Here is a 23,805-nt window from a genome sequence, read left to right on the forward strand (position 1 = left end):
TGCCTTTAAATCCCAGCACTTGGGAGGCAGAGGCAGGAGGATCTGTGTGAGTTCTAGGCCAGCCTGGTCTATAGATTGAATTCTGGGACAGCCAGGGCTGTTACACTGAGAAACCCTGTCTTGAAAACAAAAACAAAAACAAAACAAACAAACAAACAAACAAAAAACCCAACTGATTGCTGGATCCCAACTGCAGTGTTTTGTCTAGTCTGTGTAGGATAGAGTTGTGAATATTGATGCATTTTGAAATCCACTGCAGGAGCAGGGGCTGGTGAGATGGCTCAGCCCATAAAGCTGAACAAGACTAGCAATCTGAGTTTGTTCCTTATAAACCATGTAAAGATGAAAACCTACTACACACTAGCTATGGCATTAGAACACGCAAATTCACATTCAAATAAACTGAAAACCACTGCATCTTGTGTGAACGTTTTTAAGTATTTGGCCAGGCTAAAGGCTTTTGAGATGGAAGTTAATAACATTTTATGGTTCACTTTCCTCTAGTTAGTTTGTGTTTATTGTTATGTGGGGTGTTAGAGGGAAAGAAAATAGGAGTTTTCACTGGCAATTTTAAGTTCAACTTGATCTTAACTTAAAAATTCCCTGCCTTATATAAAGTAATTCATAAAACTCATATTGCTAGCTCAGGGTAAAAGAAATGCTATTTTTACTGTCTATAATTAACCCAATTCAGGGAAAAGGAGCAAGCTTATAGGAAAGTGTACCTTTGAAACAAGTGAGAAAGCTCAAAAATTACCTTCTTGAAATTAGTTTTGCCAGACCTAGTGTGATGTTGTGGTCTTTATAATTATGAGTTAGACAGATCTACTACTGAGTTTAGAGGAGTTAAATAAATTTATTATATTCAACATGATTTTTCTATTTTTATTAATTTATTTTTAATGATTTATTTTTATTTTATGTGCATTAGTGTTTTACCTGCATGTATATCTGTGTGAAGGTGTTGAATTGCCTGGAACTGGAGTTACAGACAGCCTTGAGCTGCCATGTGGGTGCTGGGAATTGAACCCCAGGCTCTCTGAAAAAGTAGCTAGTACTCTTAACCTACTCTTAACCATTTAGCCATTTCTCCAACTGTGATTTTTTTTTTTTTAAACAGTCCTGGGAGTTGAATCTATGACCTCATCTGTGCTAGGCAAGCACTTTACCAGTGAGCTGTATTCTGAGCTCAGCATGAATCTTTACAAGATTCAGTAACTTCAAACATTAGATTAGCTTGAGAGGCTGTTGGTGTGTTGTGTGAAACGTGGAGATGTGGCTAGAGGCAGATAGATTCATCCCTTCTAAACTTTGTCTTTGTTTGGCATTATTAAAATGTATTTCAGGCCAGGTGTGGTGGCACATACATTTAATCCCAGCACTTGGGGTGGGGTTGGGGGAAGCAGAGGCAAGGCGATCTTGTTAGTTTAAGGCCAGCCAAAGCTACATAATGAGACTCTGTCTCAAAAAAAAAAAAAAAAGTATTCCAAAGCTATTTCTATGCATTATACCTTTATATTTATAGAGTAGCTAAAATTAGGTTTCATTTAAATCCTTAAACAATTTTTTTCAGAAAATTTCCAAGCTTATCTCCCATCTCCTGACTTTTCTTTGAGTCTTTGTCTTATTTCAAAGATCAAGAGCTATTACTTAGTTTAGCTTTAAATGGTAAGTCTATTTTTAATGAAAAAGACCTTTTTTCATCTAAAAAAATGCTTATATTTTAACTTTATATTTATCACATTTAGTGTCCCAGAATAGCATGTTGAGGTTTTGGCATCTTTTATCCTGACAGTGCCAACACAAGCTGCAGCAGATGGTCGGACTGCTGTTACGAGAAGAAGCCCACACACTGTAGAGACATTGCCTGACATGAAGCACAGCTGCTGTTCCCATAGGCTTATCTCATTAAAGCCCGCGAGTTGACCAGGATATATGAGGATTACAGTACATCACAGTAGCATGTCTATTCAGACCTTCAGCTCATCCCAGCTTCAATATCTGACCACATGAAAACATCCTCAAAATTTCATAGGATCTCAGAATCCATTCAAATGGCTGCTGTAGGAAAGAAGAATATATACTTTTTAGAATACAGAGTCCAACCAGTAAATATTTTAGTATCCCATAAGTGCTTGCAAACTTGTGCTCTTTCTTGGTAATAAATTTATTTCTTACCCTAACCAAATATCCAGAAGGAAGAGAGATTGCAAACACCAATCATAGATGTTAATGTAAATGTGCGGGATGAGGGATTAGAATGTTAGAGAGAGCATATATACAAAGAGAAAAGGGACCCAAACTACCAACCTAATTGTAGCTGGAGTTTTCCTGCCTGGCCCACAGTCAGGACAAATTTCTCTCACCTGCCAGTCCCACAGCCACTCAGACCCGACCAAGTAAACACAGAGACTTATGTTGCTTTCAAACTGTATGGCCGTGGCAGGCTTCTTGCTAACTGTTCTTATAGCTTAAATTAATCCATTTCCATTAATCTATACCTTGCCACATGGCTCGTGGCTTACCGGCATCTTCACATGCTGTTTGTCATCATGGCGGCTGGCAGTGTCTCTCTGAGTCAGCCTTCCACTTCCCAGCTTTATTCTCCTCCTTGCCCCGCCTATACTTCCTGCCTAGCCAACGGCCAATCAGTGTTTTATTGATTAATCAGCAACACATTTGCCATACATCCCACAGCACCTAATCTCTTTCCAGCAAGGATGGTATTCCATCCATTCATAGGGGCTCTGTTTTGCCTCCCGCTAGACCTCACATTGCCACTTTTGGAAATAAGACTCCCAACAGGAGTACTTTGAAGGACATACTCAAACCATGGCATTTACCTTAGACTATTAAGAAGTGACGTGTCAGTGAAATTTCTGACCTCCCTCCCCAGTACAGTTTGGGTATATAGCTCAGTCTGACCTCAAGACCTTATAATGCTTCTGCCTCAGTTTCCCAAGTCTTGGAATTACAGTTGTATGCTGCTTTAGGATTTTTTTTTATTTTTTAGACGTTTGTTTGGTGTGTGTGTGTGGGGGGGTGTTTTTGCTTGCATGTATGTATGTGCACCACTTGTATTCCTGGTACCTGTGGAAGTCAGAAAAAGTATTGGACTCCTTGAACTGGAGTTACAGACAGTTGTGAGCTGCCATGTGGGTGCTGGAAATCAACCTGGGTCCCCTGGAAGATCAGCCAGTGCTCTTAACCACTGACCCATCTCTCTAGTCCCTAGCTCTAGGAGTTTTTAAAGGGATGTGTTTATGGAGAAAAATTTATTTACTTATATGTATAGATATATGCGTCTGTCATGTGTGTTTGGGTGTCTGCAGAGGCCAGAAGAAGGCAATGGATCCCCTGGAGCTGGAGTTACAGGCGGTTGGTTGTAAGCCACTAATTTGGGTGCTAGAAACTGAACTCTATAAAAGCAGCAATAGCTTAAAGTGTTGGACTAGCTCTCCAACCCTTGGGGGTTTTATTTCTGAATTATTTATTTTCTGCTCTGAATATGCAAGTTTATTTGTTTTGTTTTGTTTTTGTTTTTGGAGAAAGGGTTTCTCTGTGTAGTTTTGGTGCCTGTCCTGGATCTCACTCTGTAGACCAGGCTGGCCTCAAACTAAGATCTGCCTGGCTCAGCCTCCCGAGTGCTGGGATTAAAGGTGTGCGCCACTGCCGCCCAGCTCTGAATATGCAAGTTTAAACCACCAACAATGCGTAAATAAATATATCACAGGGTATGGCTTTTGACATCAGACAATCGAAATGCTCTTTGTATTACAAGTTGAGCTTTTTGACTCCTGTAAGGTGTTTGGTGTGGTAATTACTCTGTCGTAGTTGTCAGATGCTTTCAGAAAGACACGGCTTTAATATTAATGAAAGAGAAATTTGAAAAATGCCTTTTCTTTTTCGCTACTTTAAATTTAAAACTTTCTATGGTTTATCATGGAATTGATGATTGGTATTGGCTTCTCCCAAATCACAGCAAAAATTCTTTCCTTCAGAAGGAAAGAATTTAATTTTGTCATGAATATAGTAAACTGTGGCCTTAGGCCAATAAGGCACTGTAGGACACTTGTGTCTGATATGTTTTGGTGGTGATTACTTATGTAAACTAGATCTTCTAAATCTTAAATTCTAAAGCAAATGGAATTAGTTACCTTTAGGGAAAGCATCTGTTTTGTTGTTGTTTTGAGGTTTCAGAGAGTATAAAATGAGGACATGACCACTCCAAGATATGGTTGAGGGGAAGATTTTATTGTAGATATGAGGGAGGGTACGTACAGCCAGCAGCATCTCGAAGACTCCAGAGCAGGGAAAGTAGTAGATTGAACATGGCCAGCAGAATGGACCAGGCCATGAGGTGGAGTGGGAGAGTGAGTGAGTGAGGAAGTCCAAGAGAGGAAAACAAAAAGAAGACCAAGAAAAGAGAACAAAACAGAGATCTCAAAGCATTGAGGACCGAGAGAATGAATGGCCAAAATGGCAGGGTTGTGTGGAAATGAGAAGCTGGGGAAGGGAAGGGAAACCCATGAGCTGGGGCCGGCTGAGAAGAGAGCTGCAGGTACTAAGTAAGCTTGGAGGCCAGCATGCAAATGGACACCACAGAAAGCCATTTGTCACTTCTGACAGTGTTGAGGAATGGCTTCTTTGGTAGAGGGAAGCAGGCATCAGAATTTGGGGGAGTAGAGTTTCCTTTGGACCTGACTAGGAGTTTTGAAGAGAGAATACGTAATTATGTTAAATAGGGTACTAGGAAATGAGAGAAAAGTTTAAAAGGTGATCTGTATTTATAGGTATTACTTTTTTTGTTGCTTTTTTATTGAGATACTACCCCCCACTTACTCCCCTGTAGAGGCAATAGAGAAGTACAGTGAAACCAGGAAAAAATAAAAAATAATCAGGAATTCCTAATGGCCCTGAAATGAACTAAAAGGAGATTGTTTTGTTTTGTTTTTTTTGAAACAGGGTCTGACTATATAACACTTGTTATACTTAGTCCCACAGAGACCAGAAGAGGGCAGTAGATCCCCTGGAGCTGGAAATATAGGCAGTTGTGAGCCACTATATGGGGGTCCTGGAAACTGAACCCAGGTCTACTGCATGAGCAGCTAGCTGCTCTTATCTGCTGAGCCATCTCTCCAGGCCTCCTCTTACATTTTTGTCTTACTTCTTATGGTGTATACTAAAGTTTCAGATGCCTTAAATTAAAGCCTTCTAACTTAGACATTGGAGTTCTAACAACTCCTAGGAAGAATAGTAACTGTAGTGATGAAAAGTTTGAAGGTGTGGTTGTGATGGGACAGTGTGTAGTAGCTTAGCTGTGGTCCTCTATGTTTTGTACTACTACCTCTCACAGGTGACTGTCAAGTGGTTGAGATAACAAACCCAAACAGAGTCATGACATTCAAACTAGATTATTCAATCACTAATCTTACTCACTTTACCAGTTGGTAACAAGCAACCTTTATATTCATAAAATGAATTGTACGCAGGCTTTTCTGTATCCCAGCAGTCAGCTCTGTCCTACTAGCCAGCTCCCAACCATATAAGAGACTTAATATAGATCATAAATGCTCAGCCAATAGCTCAGGCTTGTTACTAGCTAATTCTTACACTTTAAATTAATATTCAAATATTTCTTATCTACCCTCTGCCACCAGTTGGTACCTTCTTTCAGCATGGCATGTAGATGACTAATGTTTAGTTTGTTTGGATCTTTTTTGTTTTTGTTTTTTGAGACAGAGTTTCTTTGTATGACAGAGTCCTGGCTGTCCTGGAACTTGCTTTGTAGACCAGACTGGCTTCGAACTCACAAAGATCCTCCTGCCTCTGCCTCCTGAGTGCTAGGATTAAAGGCATGCACCACCATGCCTGGCTCTTGTTTGGATATTTAAAGATACTTAAATCTGAACATTTAACCTTAATATATAAAGGCTTTTGAAATTTTGAAAGCCTTAAAACATGTACAAACAAAATCAAAGTATTTAAATCTTCAATTTTTTTTTTTTTTTTAACCAAGAAACAGTATCCTTAAAGAAATTCAAAATAGCTGGGCAGTAGTGGTGCATGCCTTTAATCCCAGCACTCGGGAGGCCGAGCCAGGTGGATCTCTCTAAGTTCGAAGCCAGCCTGTAGTATAGCGTGAGATCCAGGACAGGCGCAACGCTACACAGAGAAACCCTGTCTTGGGGGAAAAAATTCAAAATAAGTACCTGAATCTAGATTTATTTACACATGGATAGTAGATTGAGAGATTAGAGTTGTACAGAGTGGAATTATGCACACTATATTTGTGTAAGAAAACTTGGTATGATTAAGACTTTTTTAATGAAAATTTCCTGAACCGATTTTTTTTTTTTAATGTGCATTGGTGATTTGTCTGCATGTATGTCTCTGTGAGGGTGTTGAATCCCCTGGAACTGGAATTACAGACAGTTGTGAACTGCCATGTGGGTGCTGGGAATTGAACCTGGGTCTTTAGGAAGAGCAGTCAGTGCTCTTAACCATCCCACAGCCCCCAATTTATTCTTTTTTTTTTTTTTTTACTGATTTATCCTAATATAACTGGACTATTTTTAAGTTGTAGTTACCTTTGTATATATAACTGAGCCTACATTTTTCATAAGCTCCCCTATTCTGCCCTACCCTTCCTCTTCTCTTCCTTCCTTTGTGGGGCTGGAATTGAGACCAGAGCCTTGTTGGACATGGTAGTGCACACCTTTAATTCCAGCACTTGGGAGGCAGAGGCAGGCAGATAAGGAGTTCCATCCATGCCAGCCAAAGTTGAATTTGTTTTTTGTGAGACCCTGTCTCAAAAACAAAACAGAAACCAGAACATCACTTGTGTTAGGTAAGTATTACTCCATTAAGTTCTGTCTCCAGTTCTACATAGCTTAAAAACTTATTCCTGCTTAATAAAAAAACTTCTTTTATTTTAATTTAATTGGATTTTTTTTTGGAGAGAGAGAGAGAGAGAGAGAGAGAGAATATAAGTATGTGTGTGTGTGTGGTGTGTGTATGTGTTTTGCCTACATCTGTGTACGTCCACATGGTTGCTTGGTACCTGTGGAGGTTAGAAGAGGGTATCAGATCCTCTGAAATTGGAGTTATGGATGATTGTGAACCGCCATGTGGGTGCTGAGAACTGAACTCAGGCCTCTGTAAGAACAGCAAGTACTCTTAACTGCTAAGTCATCTCTCTAGCTCCTATTTTATTCTGATTTTTTTGAATCAGGGTCTCTCTATGTAGTTCTGGATGTCTTGGAGCTTGCTATGCAGACCAGACGTGCCCTGAACTCACTGAGATCCTCCTGCCCCTTTGCCTTTCTAGTGCTGAGAATAAAGGAGGGTGCTATCATGCCTGGTCTATACTTTAATTTTTGAGATTGGCTCATTTTGGAGTTGAGACATAGCAAAATTAATACGCTTCTAAAAGTATAGAATATTACTATTATAACTATAAATGATATTTGTTATTTGCTTACAACAAGGGTTACATTATTTTGCTCCACTTATGCCAACACGTGAAATAAACTTTTTTTTTTTTTTCCCCTGAGACAGGGTTTCTTTGTGTATCCTTGGCCATCCTGGAACTCTCTATTCCAGACTGGCCTCCAAATCACAGAGATCAGCCTGCCTCTGCCTCCCCCAAGTGCTGGGATTAAAGGTGTATACCACCACCGCCTGGCTGAAATAAATATTCTTACTATTTTCATTTATAAGTGAGGAAATTTGGACCTACCAAAGTTACATCATTTATCTAGAATGACACAGTGTCTTGGTTCAGTTTCTATTGTAATAAACATCCCATACATCATGATTAAAAGCAACTTGGAAGGGAATGGGTTTATTTCACTTTCACATCCCAGTCCATCATCAAAGGAAGTCAGGGCAGAAACTCAAGGCAGGAACTGATGCAGCGGCCATGAAGGAGTGCTGCTTGTTGACTTGCTCTCCATGGCTTTTTTGCTCCAGGCCCTCCCACATCAATCAAGAAAATGTATCACAGTCTTGCCCACAGTCCATTATGGTAGAACATTTTTCAGTTGAAGTTCCCACTTCTCAAATGACTCTGGCATATGTCAAGTTGATATAAAACTAGCCAGCCTACACAGTTTCTTGGAAGAGCCCGTATTTGATAGAGATCTTATATTAGGAAATTACTGCTTTAGAAGGCATAAATATGATTTACAGATTATGGGAAATATTTATAAAAGATTGTATCTTTGTTACTGTTTATCAGCATTTCTCAAAGTAGGTGTTTAGTTTCTATCATTTCAGCATTTGTTATTTCAAATATTTGTATTTATTGTTTTTGAGACAGTCTCACTGTCTAGCCAGGGCTAGCCTGGGTTCCTCAAGTTGGTCTTCAGCCGTCAGTGATACTCCTTCCTTAGTTCATAAGTGCTAGAATTACACTTCTGGCTGACTATCAAAATAACTTGATTTGGTCTAATTCAAGTGGTAGACTAGTCTCAGAATTAAATTGTTGCCTTAGAAGCACCAATAATTTGAACCAAGGTCTATAAAAAGATCTGCACTTCCTGGAGCCTCAGCCTATTTGTTTTTCTCAGACTATTCCTGAATGAAAAAAAAGAAATAAAAAAGGGAAGGACATGACTGGTCCTGGGTTTTGGCACTAGATGAATGAAAAAAAAAAAAGAAAGAAAAAAAGAAAAAGAAAAAGAAATAAAAAGGAAAAGGACATGACTGCTCCTAAGTATGGTGGAAGAAAAAGTTTATTGTAGCTATGTGGCAGAGTATAGTCAGAGGCAGGGACATCTGGAAGAGTCCAGAGTGGACATGACCCTGAGCCATGTGAGGGGAGAGGGAATGGGAAGGAAGAGAGAGGAAGGAGGTGTGCAGCAGCCAGGAAGCACAAAAGAGAAGGGGTAACCAAAATGGTTGGATTATATAGGGAAGGGCAGCTGGAGGAAGGTCATGCCAGCCTGGAGGGCCTTGTAACAGGTAGGGATTTAGGGATGCAGGGAAAATCTGGTGGCCAGCATCTGCTTTGATATGTTAAATAGGCACCTCAGCCATTAGTCCCAGGTTTGAAACCTAACAATTACTTTACCTGTCTTTCCTGACTGTCCTTTACCTTTTTTAAAATCAAGCATGTTCCTATAGAAGTGAATTAACTATAATATTTACCAGCAGTATTGTCTACCACCCACTTCGGAACAGTCCAAGTAATGGAAGTGAGTTAAACCCACCACTCTGGGCTTAGTGTAACATGCTAATTTGGACTGCAGGAAAACAAAATTGGACCTACCTTGAGATTTTTTAAAATCAAAACCTTATAGTCATCCCACCATATATCAGGAGATACCAAATAAATAAGCCTGCAGATGGTCAGCATAGGGTTCCTCATTTTCTCAGGTATCTGCATAGAAGATGCCTTTCTAAAACCTCCAATTCCCTCTTTCAGTCCTATACAAGCCCGTTACAAGCCTTAGCATCTACACAGCAACATAGAAGCAATCATAACCTCCATTTAATACTTATCTCAATAAGTATCCTTATGCCTTCTCTGGTCTTTGTGATATTGATGGTGCTATTTTTCTTTAAACATTTCCTCTTCCTGACTTTTTAGTCAACTGTGAATAATGGTTAGATGGTTGGGTGAGGATTCATGGCTTACCTCCTTTATCGTACTAATTAATAGAACCAGAGTTTGTATTTTTCTGTGTGTGTGTTTGTGAGGGAAGTGTTAAGACAGTGTCTCGTGTAGCCCAAGGATGGCTGTGAACTCCTAACTGCCTCCGTCTCCAAAGCTGGCATTGCAGGAGTCATGGGCAACTGCATCCAGGAAAAGCACAACTTTTAGTGAGTCAGCATTGTTAGAGCACATGCAACCTGTGTTGGTCACTGTTGTTTGGAAAAGTAATATTCATCTGCACCCCCCTGGATGAGCAGATGTAAGGCACTAAGAGGAAAGTACTCTTGAATTTCAGGAGACTTACTCAGGAGCAATTTTCTAAGACTACAAAGAGTTTATCCCATCAGATAACAATTACATTATATTCAGTTTGCTTTGAGGAGCAGGCTTTGGACTAGGTTAGTAAATGAATTGTGCCTATGATTGGGAGTTCACTAAATAAACTCTTGGAAGAATTGAAAGTACTACTGCAGAATGTGCCTAATCAGGAGGAGATATCCATTTGTGCTGCCTTCCAAAAAGGACATTTTTATTGGTAAGCAAATCTGTTGTAAATTTAGTACCTGATACTTAGGAAAAGTAACACGTTCTTTTGTATTCCTCTGGTGGATGTTTTGACTTTAGTTGATAAAACTTTAAGATGCTTAGTGTTCTAGTTTAAAACACACTGATGGGGTCAGGTGGTGGTGACGCATGCCTTTAATCCCAGCACTTGGGAGGCAGAGGCGGGCGGATCTCTGAGTTCCAGGACAGCCAGGGCTACACAGAGAAACCCTGTCTGGAAAAACCTATATATATAGGATTATCAGTTTGAGAACATTCAGACCCAAGCTCCTCAGTAATTTATTTTGAAAGCTCTTTTTTATGACTTTGACCAGTGAGAATGATTGAAATAAATCAGTTGTGGTCATGGTGATATGCAAATTACCTATATTAAAAGACTTGAAATTCAACATACTTCTGTATTTAAATTCTATATCATAGATTTTAAAGACTCAAAAAAGAACTTCAACTAATGCTTAGTGTTTCTTTTTAAAATTTTTAAATATTTATTTAATTTTCTAAACTTTAAATATGTCTGTGTAAGTGTTTGCTGTGTATGTATACAGGTGCTCTTGGGGGCCAGCTGGAGTTACAGGCAGCTGTGGCTGGCATGGGTGTTGGGACTCAAAGTGTCCTCTGGAAGAGAAGATTCTCTTAAGCCATCTGTTCAGCCCCTAAATAGTGTTTCATAAATTTCCTTTGTCTAATAAATCTTCTAAAAAAAAGTTTTTCACAAAAGTTTGTATCAGATTTCAAGATTACCTCAGGCTCCAAAAGCATGTTGAATCTTTATGAATCCCAAGACCTAGGGAAAGAAGTCTCATTTCTAGTCCAAAGCCTGCCCTCAGCAGTCTCAAGTTAAGTCACTACAATCATAAACTTCTGTAGATGAGTACGGCAGTTCTGTTAGTCAGGTGCTCTCCCACCTTTGGTTTTTTGAGACAGGGTTTCTCTGTGTATCTCTAGCTGTCCAGGAACTCACTTTGTAGACCAGGCTGGCCTCGAGCTCACAGAGATCGTCTGCCTCTGCCTCCCAGGTGCTGGGATTAAAGGTGTGTGCTGCCATCAACACCTGGGTAGTCAGGTGCCTTTTGATAGGTAGCATTCAGACTGGCCAAGAGCCTGCCTGCCTGCCTGAGCCTCCCAGGTGCTGGTTAGTGTTTTCCTATCATCTATCCCTTTTCTTACAACCAGCTCTGAATTTATGGAGCTTAGAGGAAGGGCTAGGAATTTTAAGTCTTAAAATCAACTATTTCAGTTTTGCTTTTCCTGAGGAGGAGGGTAAAGTACAAGAATAGCCACAACTTCTGAGTCACTGATGTAAAAGCTAAGTAAGGTGAACAAAGTTCTCATAATTCAGGGTGGGTCTTTTAGGGCCAATCCAGGTCCCTAGTTTATCTAATATGTCATCTGTCTGTATCTGCATTTATCATGTAACTGTCAAACTAAATCATTTTAGATTTTAAAGAGCTTTAGTGGGTAAAATTGCTTGTCATGCAAGCCTGACAGTTTGACATCCCTGGAACTCAACAATGGGAAGAGAACCAACTCCTGGAAGTCCTCTGACCTCCACATTTGCACTGTGGTGTACATGTGCCTGCTCTCACACAAATAATATTATCCACCCTACTCCCCATGCTGGCTAGTTTTAATGTCAACTTGATACACAAGCTAGAGTTATCTTAAAAGGAGGAAACCTCAGTTGAGGAAAATGCCTCTGTAAGGTCCAGATGTAAAGCATTTTCTTAATTACTGATTGATGGAGGAAGGGCCCAGGCCATTGTGGGTGGTGCCATCCATGGGCTGGTGGTCCTGGGTTTTATAAGGAAGCAGACTGAGCAAGTCATGGGGAGCAAGCCAGTAAGCAGCACTCCTCCATGGACTTTGCATCAGCTCCAGCCTTCAGTTTCCTGCTCTTTTTCAGTTCCTGACCCGACTTCTTTTGGTGATGAACAGCAATATAGAAATGTAAGCAGATAAACCCTCTCCTCCCCAGCTTGCTTTTTGGTCATGGTGTTTCGTTGCAGCAATAGAAACCCTAACTGAGATACCCCCATAATAATAGTAATAATTAAAATTTTAAAATTAAGATCCTAGAACACTAAGTTTGAGTATTATACCTGACAACCCTACCAACCCATCTTTTGGGGGAGAGGCATCAAGCTGAAAACATAACCTTAAGCCTTTCATTTTTATTTAGTTGTCATTCTTTAAAAATCTAGTTTTGCTACCTAGCAAGAGTACATTTGGTCATGTTAGTCAGTTTCTCTAGACTTGAGTATCTTTGTCTATAAAATTGGATACAGTCTCATTTACCTTGAGTCTGTTATGTTGTAAGAAATGTCGTATCAGTTAAGCGACAGCTTATGCCAGGATGCAGCCACACGGGTTTTTATTGGAGTCAGGCAAGTATCTCCAAGTACTCTGTGTTCACCCCCCTCCTGTCTTACTGCCTTTTTTTGCTGCCGTCACTCATACACCTTCCAAGTTCCTTCTCCATTTTATTTACTACGACATTGGGATGGGTATGTGTGCTAGGTTCTCTCTTTCCTATTGCTAATAACTTCTTTTTTAAAAGTCTAAAATTTTTAATTTTATGTGCATGAATGTTTTGCTCACATGTATGTTGGTGCACCACATGTGTACCTGGTGCCCTCAGAGGTAAGAAGAGGGTGTTGGAACTGGAGTTACAGGTGGTTATAAGTGGCCATGTGGGTGCTGGGAATTGAACCTAGGTACTCTAGAAGAGCAGTAAGGGCTGTTAACTATTGAACTATTTCTCTAGCCCCAAATTTCAGCTCTTCTATTCTTACCATGTTTTCATTTGAAAAAAATAGGCATATCTATATTAGTCAGGATCTCTGGAGGAACAAAATTGATAAAATGCATATATGATTTATTAGAGTGGTTTAGGGGCTGTGGTCCAGCTAGTCTAACAATGACTGTCTGCCAATGGAAAGTCCAAGAATTCAGTAGTTGTTCAGTCCATGAGGCTGAATGTATCAGTTAATCTTCAGTATATGCCAGAATCCTGAAGAAGTAGGTTCTAGCCAGTGAAGGAATGGACTTGCCAGTGAGAGCAGACAGGCAAAGACAACACAAGCTTCCTTCTTCCTCTTCCTTTATTTAGGCTGCCACCAGAAGGTGTGGCCCAGGAGAAAGGTGGATCTTTCAACCTCAAAAGATTAAAAGTGGATCTTTCAGCCGGGCGTGGCACACGCCTTTAATCCCAGCACTCGGGAGGCAGAGCCAGGCGGATCTCTGTGAGTTCGAGGCCAGCCTGGGTTACCAAGTGAGTTCCAGGAAAGGTGCAAAGCTACACAGAGAAACCTTGTCTCGAGAAAAAAAAAAAAAAAAAAATGGATCTTTCCACTTCAAATGATTTAAGTAAGAAAAAAAAAATGCCTCATAGGTATATCTAGTCACTTGGATTTTAGTTAATAACTCTATATATAGTCAAGTTGACAACCAAGCCATCACAATATCCTCAATGAATATATTTTTATTCATGAAATATTCCAATATTACATATATTTTTAAATACCTTAAAACATACGAGGCTGGGAAGATACTTGGGGAAGTGCTTGCCTTGTAAGCCTGAGAACCCGAGTTTGGAACCCAGAATGCATGTGAAAAACTGAGTGTAGTGGTGCACACTTGTAGTCCTATGCGTGGGAGATAGAGGTATGTGGGCCTCTGGGGTTCAGTGGCCAGCTAGCATAGCTTATTCAATGAGCTGTGGGTCCCAGTGAGAGACCCTGTCTTTAAAACAAGGTGAGCGGATACTGAAGAATGACATCTAAGGTTGACCTCTGGCCTACACACACACACACACACACACACACACACACACACACACACACACAGTCTTTTTAGTTGTTTCTTCTGTTATGAATCGTAATGTAAATATCTGATATGCAGAGCTGCCCACAAGTAATTCTTTAGACCTACCTCAAATCCTATATTTGTTTAATTTAGCGGTTTTTCTATACTGCTATATTCTGAACTACCTGAGATTAGAAACTAAAGTCTTTAATTTTTTATGTCTTACAACAATGCTTAGCATAATTTGGGTAACAATGCCTAGCATAATTTGGGGAGCATAATTATTGAATATATATTTGTTAATTCATTTCTTGTGATCATTTCACCGATGGCTAGAAAATGGAAGAACATTCTCAACCATATTCTATCTTAGTAATTCTAGGTTTTGTGTCCTGTGCTGTTCTTTTGAGATTAAAGATAATCTAGTTGTCTACATTCACAGCGTGAAGAAAATAGGTTGCTGTATCTGATGGAAAGATTTGATTGCAGTATTGTGGAATTAGTACATTTAGAGAAATTAACCAGAGCCAGCACCCACATCTGTTTTTGTTTGAAATTCTGGTGTTTTTTTTTTTTTTTTTTTTTTTTTTTGAGACAAGAGTTTCTCTGTATATCCCTGACAGCCTGGAACTCATTCTGTAGAACCAGGCTATCCTCAAAATCAGAGAGCTGCCTGCCTCTGCCTTCCAAACACTGGGATTCAAGGCATGAGCCACCATGCCCCTTAGTTCCTTATCAAGTGGCTAAACCAAACAACTTCCTCTTGTGCTTTCTTTAGTTAATTTCCGTTGACAAGGATGTGTCTTGTAGCTGGAGTTTTCCTGGTCCTGCCTGGCCCACAGTCAGGACAAATCTCTCTCAACCGCCAGTCCCGAAGCCGCTCAGACCCAACCAAGTAAACACAGAGACTTATATTACTTACAAACTGTATGGCCGTGGCAGGCTTCTTGCTAACTGTTCTTATAGCTTAAATCAACCCACTTCTATTCATCTATAAGTTGCCACATGGCTCATGTCTTACCGGTATCTTAACATCTGCTTCTCTTCGTGGCTGCTAGCAGCATCTCTTGTCTCAGCCTTCCTCCTCCCAGAATTCTCCCCTCTCCTTGTCCCACCTATACTTCCTGCCTGGCTACTGGCCAATCAGTGTTTTATTTATCAACCAATCAGAGCAATACATTTAACATACAGAACATCCCACAGCAGTGTCTCTCCACAAAGTTGTGAAAATACTGTTTTATATCTTATATTTTGCATGATACTGTTGTGTTTAAATCCTTTATAGCCATGATTTCCCATGAATCTTCAAAGCTTGATAGCATAACCTAGAGAAACAAAATCTAGGAAGACAATAAAAGACAAGTTTATATTTAGTTGCAAATCAAAATAGCAGGGTTGAAGGGTGGTGGGGTGGATGAGCAGACAGGGGGACTTGCTGCCAAGCCTAAAAACCTGAATTCCATTCCCAGAACCCACAAGGTGGAAAGAAAACCAGCTCCTACAGGTTGTGCTCTAACTGCCGTGCGTGCGTGCGTGCGTGCGTGCGTGCGTGCGTGCGTGTAAAAGACAATATCAAAAAAATCACAAAGAAAGTTGAAAATCAAGTAGTGGCTTCTAAGGTTGCAGTTCCGTGTCTGATTATGTCATGCCTTCATGAGACACTAGTTTGGTTGCCAGTAGATTGGCTGTTCCCAGTTAAAGGTTTGAGGAGTTTATCATTTTCTTGATAAGGATATTTGTTTTCCTGTGCATGGGTATGCAGACTATTTGGTTAGGCTTTGCTCCAGCCAGTAGGTTAGATTCAGATCTGCCTCATGTCTTCTCCATGCTGCCAGCAGCCTGGACATACTTTTCCAGAGGAGACAGAAGTACTAGAATTCAATGTTAATCCCACAGATTCGAGGAGAAAGACCACCAACTTAAATCATGGCCAAATTAGTTAAAGCAAGTTTTTTTTTTGTTTGTTTTGTTTTTTTTAATTCATGTACACATGCTGTCTCTCCCTAGAGATGGAGTTCAAGAGATCAGCATTAGACATGGGGAAGGTAAGAGCTTTTATAGCTCAGGAGTAGGGGTTTCCACATGGGGGAAGTGGCAGGCAAGTAGGCAGGGTTACAGAAGCAGAACACAAGTATAACAAGTTGGTCATAACAACCTCCTGAAACAAAGGCAAAAAACATTGCCGGTTTTTGTTTTGTTTTGTTTTGCTTTTTGAACAGGCAGTACAGAACCATTTATAGTTAAGGTTACAGGTGGAGCATAGCCCAATCCTTGAAAAACAAGAGACTTAGTCATAAACAGGAATAAGCCTAGTTTATCTTTATTATAAGACGGCTTTTAAACCTAAAATGGAGTTTATCAACAAGCCAAACCTCCCAAGCACATTTACAGCTTTTGTTCATACTGTTGACATTGGATTTCAATATGTAATCCTGGCTGGCCTGGAATTCATTATATAAATCAGGCTGGCCTCAACCTCAGAGAGATCCTCTTGCTTCTGCTGAGATCAAAGATGTGTGCCACCATGCTTGGCTTCTTAAAGAATTTTTAAAATTACATTTTACTTATTCATTTTGTATGCCTTTGGGAAGGATGGATGTGTGCCACTTCACTCCTGTAGATGTCAGAGGACAACCAGTGAGGAGTCTGTTCTTCACCACATGTGTCCTAGGTATCAAACTCAGGTTGTCAGACTTGACAAATACTCTTTTAATCCAAAATTGTTTAGTAGAAATGTATTTGAATGGAAAGATTAAGTTAAACTAGATTAACTCATAGTGTGGAGGCTGATTTCAGGGACCCAAAAGCATTATTTATTCTTATTGAAATTTTGGAAGGTAAAAAATTCGACAGTAGTGTGTTGTAATCTAATCATTACCCATCAGCCTAATTAAGTCCATTTTAAATATATTTTATAAATAAGTATGAGTTAATTTATGATGTCTGGCTTCTGTGTGTTAGAAACAAAGAAAGAATAATCTTAGTGTAAGGAGCATAGGAACAAAGTGAAGTATCTCAACAAGCCAATTGCTTTTTGCAAAAAGAGTATACCACTATCCAAACCAGGCTAGCAAGCACGCAGTGGGCAGGAAGTTCACTTAGTTTTTATTCTAATTCAGGTGGTGACTATGTCTTCCCTACTGGTTGAGGTCCAACCTCACAGTCAGTCAGTCAGTCCCCGTCCTCCGTCCCCCCCCCCCCCCCCCCCCCCCCCCGTCTGTCTCTGTCTGTCTCCCTAGACAGAGTTTCTCTGTGTGTAGCCCTGGCTGTCCTGGGACAAGCTATGTAGACCAGGCTGGTCTCAAAACTCACAGCAATCTTCCTGCCTTGTCTCCCAAGTGCTGGAATTAAAAGCAGCTCAATTGACTGGTTTTAAAAGAAGGATGAGGTCAGAGTGCTTTCTATAAACAAGTTTTACCAGGTTGGGAAGATTAAAAGCTTTTTGTAAAAGTTTTAAAAGGTGAGGGAAACTGACATTTCTCCCAGGCACTAGAGATTTCATCCTGCTGAGCCATCTTGCCAGCCCAACATTCTGTTTTTCCAATATAGACATAGAAAACAATTGAAAAATAGGGGCTGTAGAACACCAGAATTCAGTTTCCAGCATCCACATCTGGCAGTACACAACCACCAGTAACTGCAGTTCTTGTGGCCTCCGTGGGCATAGGAATGCATATGGTACACATACAAACAGATAAACACATCAAATAAATAAAACTGGTTTTTTGTTTGTTTGTTTTTTCCTTCGTGTTTAGTTATTTTTATTAGGGCAAGTGTGAACATGTTCTGTAACTTCTTTCACTTGCAAGCATGAACAGTGAGGTCCTGTGTCTACGTAGGCCGTTCCCGAGGTCTGGTCACAATATGCCACCACAGTGGGAGCAAGTCACCTTCCTTTCTGGCGGGAAGCAAAGCTTCAGTCAAAGTACCACTATGTGGTGTCTCCTCCTGCAGCTGCTTAACCTCCCGATCCCAGCTTTCCATTCTCAGTTTCTTCCACTGCTCTCTCTTGGAAAAGTAATCAGGATACACCGCCTTCTCAGAAGGATGCCGGTAATCTAAGCACCATTCTGGAACCTTGTAGCATTCATATCTCTCATAGGAGGTACCCCCAGGAGAGTCTGGGAAGATATATGGCTGAGGATGCTGATTTTGCCAGAATTCTTCTGCATCCCTCAGCAGCTGTGTGGCCTTCATCGTATCCTTCTCATTCTTGTGTTCTTCAAACTAGGCTCTCAACAAACAAGCGAAGTACCGGAATTTGTCCCTGTGGACACACCACCCTTTTTTTTTCCCCCCCCTCAACACAGGGTTTCTCGTGTAGTTTTGGTGCCTGTCCTGTCCTGGATCTCACTCTGTAGACCAGGCTGGCCTCGAACTCACAGAGACCCACCTGGCTCTGCCTCCTGAGTGCTGGGATTAAAGGCATGCGCCACCACTGCCCAGCAATAAAACTTTTTTTAAAGAAATTTGAAAATAGTGTACTCATTTGAAATCTGGTGTACCCATCATCTAGCTTCCCCTAAAAATGACACTAAATTTTTTTTCTTTTAAAGTAATGTTTATTGTTTACATTTATGTAAAAGTTACTTCATTTTCCAAAGAACTTTCCCCTATGTGATTTCCAATTCCTTGCAGCAATAACTAGCCATTACTACACTTTTGGATAAACTGCTCCATTTTGTTATTTACTTTTGCATCATTTTCAACTGTACTGTAGACGGAAATTTCTCCATGTTCCACCTGGCCCTGCGGTGGGGACGAATCTCTCACCTACGGTCCCGTAGTCACTTATAAAATAATTACACAGAGCCTTATATCAATTACAAACTGTATGGCCTATGGCTTCAGCTTCTTGCTAGCTAGCTCTTTCATCTTAAATTAACCCATTTCCGTAAATCTGTATGTTGCCACGTGACCGTAGCATTACCAGTCTGCTGACATCTTGTTGCTCCTTCTGTGGTGGGGCTCTGTCTTGCCCACCTTCCTTTCTTCTCTCTCTTCTGTTCATTGTACCACCTAGCCTTATTCTGCCTCGTCATTGACCAAACAGCTTTATTCATCAACCACTCAGAGCAACACATACTCAGAGCGTACAGAAAGATATCCCACGGCACTGTACTGTTTAACAGCAAATTTTACTCCACTCTAATTAGAAGTGTGGCCTCTGGAGACATTGACAGCAGATAAACTGATCTTCATTAGTGGCTCAGCTGTTAATGAGTTCTCACTCTCTCAGGACTGTCACAGAGTTTTACACCCCCCACCCCAAGCACACATAGTGCTTAAGCTAAGCCCCTGGACATCAGACCTAAAACATGGACGTGCAAATTGCAGCCCTGTCACTTTTGTGACTCCGGGCTTCCTAACCTCACCTGCTTGTTCTCCTTCAGTTAAACAACAACAACAACAACCAACCAACCAACCAACCAACAAACAGAAAACCCTGAAACTAAAAAAACCAGCCTGGCCTCGAACTCACAGAGGTCCTCCTGCCTCTGCCTCCCGAGTGCTGAGATTAAAGGTATGCACCGCCGAGCACCCTCACTCCCTTTTTTTATTATTGCGTTCTTCTGTAGTTTTTCTAGGCCATAGGTAACTAACAAAGGAAGAAATCAGAAGGTTTTTTTTTCCTTCCTTTTTAAAAATGACCGAGAACAAAATGGAATGATGATACAAGGAAGGCATGCGTGCCATTGTCCCGGGCTTGAGCTCCTAATAACGTAAGGCTAGGCTGCTATTATTGAGATTGGAGGATTGTAAGTCATTTCAGAGCACCTGACTGGGCAATACAGGGAAGATCAACATTCTTCCTGGCACAATCCCATATTTTTGTTCATTTCTTTATTTATTTACTTATTTTTATTTTATTTAATTTTTGTTATGTTTTTGGATGTTTTAGAATTTCAATTTTATTAAAACTATATATATATGGGGGAGCATGAATGCAGGTGCTTGTGGAGGTTGAAAGAGGACATCAGATCCTCTGGAGCAGGAGCTAGACACCCAGCATAGAGGCTGGGAACTAGGGCTCTCCCCAGAATCCTGAGTTTCTTTTCAAATGTATTTGTTTGTTTGTTGTTTATGTGAGGCCGGGTCTCTCAGACTAAACCCAGTCTGACCTTAAACTCATAATCTATCTCAGGTTAGCTTCAAACTAACATCAGTCCTCCTGTCTCAGCCTCCCAAGTACAGGGATTATAAGCCCAAGCTGTTTTATTCAGCTACTTTTATTTTTTGAGACAGGGTCTTGCTATGTAAGAGTGACCTCAAACTCACAGTCCTCCTGCCCTGTCTTCAAATGTCCTACACTAGTTTTTAAATCTTCGTTGGACCTCCTCTGTCTTCTGATAAGCCTAGGGCGTTTTTGTTTGATTGCTTTGGTTTTGGAGGAGAGGGTTCTGAAGTAGAGTCTAACTTTGTAGCTCAGCCTGGCCTCACAGTTTTAGCCATCTTCTTATCTTAGCCTCCCGAGTGCTAGAAATACAGGAGTGAGCCATCATACCCAGCTCCGTAATCCTGGTTTTTAAATGTCTGTTTTTACTAATGAAACAACCCCCATATTGATCCTCTCTGTGATGTTATGTTTGAGACCGGTTCTTTGTGTGCTGACCAGGCTAGCCTGGAATTCACATTGATCCACCTGCCTTTGCCTTTTCATATTGCACCCAGCTCATATTGATCCTCTTAAAAGTTTTCTTTTTTAATTTGTTTTTACTTTTATATGAATTGTGTGATTTGCCTGCATGTGTGTCTGTGCACCACATGTGTGCAGTACTCATGGAATCCAGAAAAGGGCCTTGGATCCCCTGGAACTGCAGTCACAGGTGGTTGTGGGCCACCATGTGGGTGCTGGAAATTGAACCCAGGTCCCTGAGAGGAGCAGCCAGTACTCTTAACTACTAAGCCATCTCTCCAGCCGCTCCTCTTTAGCATTCAAACTTAGAAAACGTCATACAAAAAGAGTTCTTAGGTTGCTGTTGCGTTACTGTGTTAGTACGCTCTCCCATTTCCACATTGTACTGTTGATAGAGAAGGGACTGTTTCTCATGCACCTTTCTGGTACTTTTCTTCTTAGGAATCTGGAAGGAGTGTCAGCTCCAGTGTACTTCTTGTGCTGAAGAGACAGGTTTTATTAAATGTTCAGATTCTGGTTTTAACTTTATTTTTGTGATGTTTGAAAACTTGAGGGGTTGGTTGGGTTTTTAGTGTTTGTTTGGTTTTTTGAAAAACAACTTCTTTCTTTCTTTTTTTTTTATTTTCTTCTAGCCTGACAATGAAATTTCTTCAGACTGTAATCATGTAAGTATGGATTTTCATTAACTTACCATATGTGCTTTATAAATATGATGACAGATTTTGGGATGCCTTTTCATCTTTTTCTGGAAGCTTTATATTTTCTCTGATTCTATTAGTTTTAAAAGGATGATAAGCCTTGTTTACGGAACTTTATAAATACTATTTTGTTGTAGAAACCATAAGGTGTGGCCAATAGTAATTGTACGCTCATGGTCTTTCTTATTACAATTACCATATAAAAAGAATTAATGAAGCTGGAGAGATGGCTCAGAGGTTAAGAGCACCGACTGCTCTTCTGGAGGTCCTGAGTTCAATTCCCAGCAACCACATGCTGGCTCACAACCATCTGTAGTGAGATCTGGCGCCCTCTTCTGGCCTGCAGACATACATGCAGGCAGAACATTGTATGCATAATAAATAAATAAATCTTTAAAAAAAAGAATTAATGTTCTGCTTATCAAGTTGAGAGCTTTTTCATTAAGATACCTATTGTGAGCCAAATGTGGTAGCGCATGCCTTTGATCCTAGGAAACAGAGGCAGGTGGATCTCTATGAGGTAGAGGCCAGCCTGGTTTACGTAGTGAGTTCCAGAATAGCCAAGGCTGCACAGAGAAACCCTATCTCAAAGAAATAAAAAAATAAAAAGGGAGGATATCTACTCTGTAGTAAGTAGCACCTTTAAAGGAGACAGGTATGCCAAGGGTGGTAGTTAAACTCAGCAGGCCAAACTCCCATACACATTAAATCAATTAAAAAGCAAAGCCGATCAACTCTAAAGTAAACCATATAACGAAGGGTCAATCAGTGTTTTCGGGACATAAAGACAGATATTCCTGGAAACTAGAGTCTGAGCACTTCTCCTTAAGGTTGATCTGTGGAAAGCACTGTCCTGAGAATCCTCAGACAAACTCCACCACATCTCAGCATTTGGGACAGACTTTTTAGAAGCAGATAGTTTCTCTAAAACTTCATCAGGGACGTTAATATTTAAGTTTTTTGTTTATTTCTTTATTTTTTGTTTAGTTATGGTTTGGTGTTTTGTTATTATTTTTGGTTTTTCGAAACAGGGTTTCTCTATGTAGCCCTCAATTTGCTGGAACTCACTCTATAGACCAGGCTGGCCCCGAACTCATGGAGATCCACCTGCCTCTGCCTCCCAAGTGCTGGGAACTAAAGGTGTATGCCACCACCACCGAGCTAGTTTTTTTTCTTGATACCACATAGTTTAGAATTTTTTTAGTTTTACTTTTAATTAAGTATGTCTGTGTGTGGGTTTGTGCATATGGGTGCAGTGTCCATGGAGGTCAGAAAAGCCTGTCAGATCCCTGGAGCTGGAGGTGGAGGCCTCAGAACATGGGTTCTGGAAACTGAACTCTAGTCTTCTGCATGAACAGTACATAGTCTTAACCACTGAGCCGTTTCTCTAGCCCATGTACCACGTAATTTTAATTCATAGTTTTAAAAACATGTCATTTAGGAGGAAAGAAAAAAGAACATCTGAATGGTGGGTGCTGCTTTAATTATGTTTGTATATATTTTGTGCTTTTTATCTGTGAATGTGATTGACTTTTGTGTATTACTGGAAATGTAAATATGCTTTATATGACTGTATAATTAGTTTTTGTCGTTTATAATAATCACTGATGACAAATTTCATGGTGTTCTAACCAGAGCATTTTTGTCTTATTTTGTTTTCTTCTTCTCTTGAACCCAGTTGTTGTGGAATTACAAGCTGAACCTCACTACTGATCCCAAATTTGAATCTGTGGCCAGAGAGGTTTGCAAGTCAACTATATCAGAGGTAGAGTATGAAATAATTTTGTGGATATTGTGATTTTTAAGACAAAGTAGAATCTGTTGACCAACCTCTCATTGAGGGAATGACTCAATTGCTTTACTTTTCTTGGCGTTCTCATCTGCCTTGGTTGTGATACAAGAAGGATGTTTAACTAGACTTCTTTCTGTGACTCCCCACTGAAACAGTACGAGGAAATCAGGTTCTTTCTTAGTGATTCTCAGATAAACAGTACAGCTGCTGAGGTTATCAGAATTGATTTCTGCAGAGGCCTATAGATCTTCCTAAATGATTTGGGTATGCAGTTTGGGTTTGTTGAACACGTGTATCAGAGAATAGGCATTAGTGTTTAAGAGACTAATAATAATCAATGTTTATGTAATTATAAATTGAGTATAAAGACAAAAACAATTAATAAAACTATATCTTACTGTTTTGTTTTGAGATGGGATCTCACAGTATGGCTTGGAACTCAGTATGTAGAACTCTGAAATCCATGTGCCTCTCCCTGAGATCCACCTGCCTCCGCTGCTGGGATTCAAGGTGTACACCACCACAGCTGGCTATGGGAAATTTTTTTTCAATTTCTATTAGAATTTAGAAAGATGCTGGGCGGTAGTGGCGCATGCTTTTCATCATAGCACTTGGGAGACAGAGGCAGGTGTATCTCTGTGAGTTCGAG

General features: G+C 40.3%; 1 protein-coding gene and 1 pseudogene across 1 annotated transcript in view; one reads left to right on the forward strand and one right to left on the reverse strand.

Annotated features, from left to right (window-relative positions):
* Glg1 (golgi glycoprotein 1) overlaps positions 1-23,805 on the forward strand; it is a 109,452-nt gene that overhangs the window by 32,691 nt on the left and 52,956 nt on the right. Inside the window, exons 2-3 of the mRNA XM_059263989.1 lie at positions 21,299-21,331; positions 23,043-23,129. Coding sequence (XP_059119972.1) covers positions 21,299-21,331; positions 23,043-23,129 — 120 coding nt within the window. The remainder of the gene's footprint in view (positions 1-21,298; positions 21,332-23,042; positions 23,130-23,805) is intronic.
* Positions 17,772-18,765, reverse strand: LOC131910362 (NADH dehydrogenase [ubiquinone] 1 beta subcomplex subunit 9-like; annotated as a pseudogene).

This window comes from Peromyscus eremicus, chromosome 5, assembly GCF_949786415.1.
Source record: "Peromyscus eremicus chromosome 5, PerEre_H2_v1, whole genome shotgun sequence".
NCBI lineage: Eukaryota > Metazoa > Chordata > Mammalia > Rodentia > Cricetidae > Peromyscus > Peromyscus eremicus.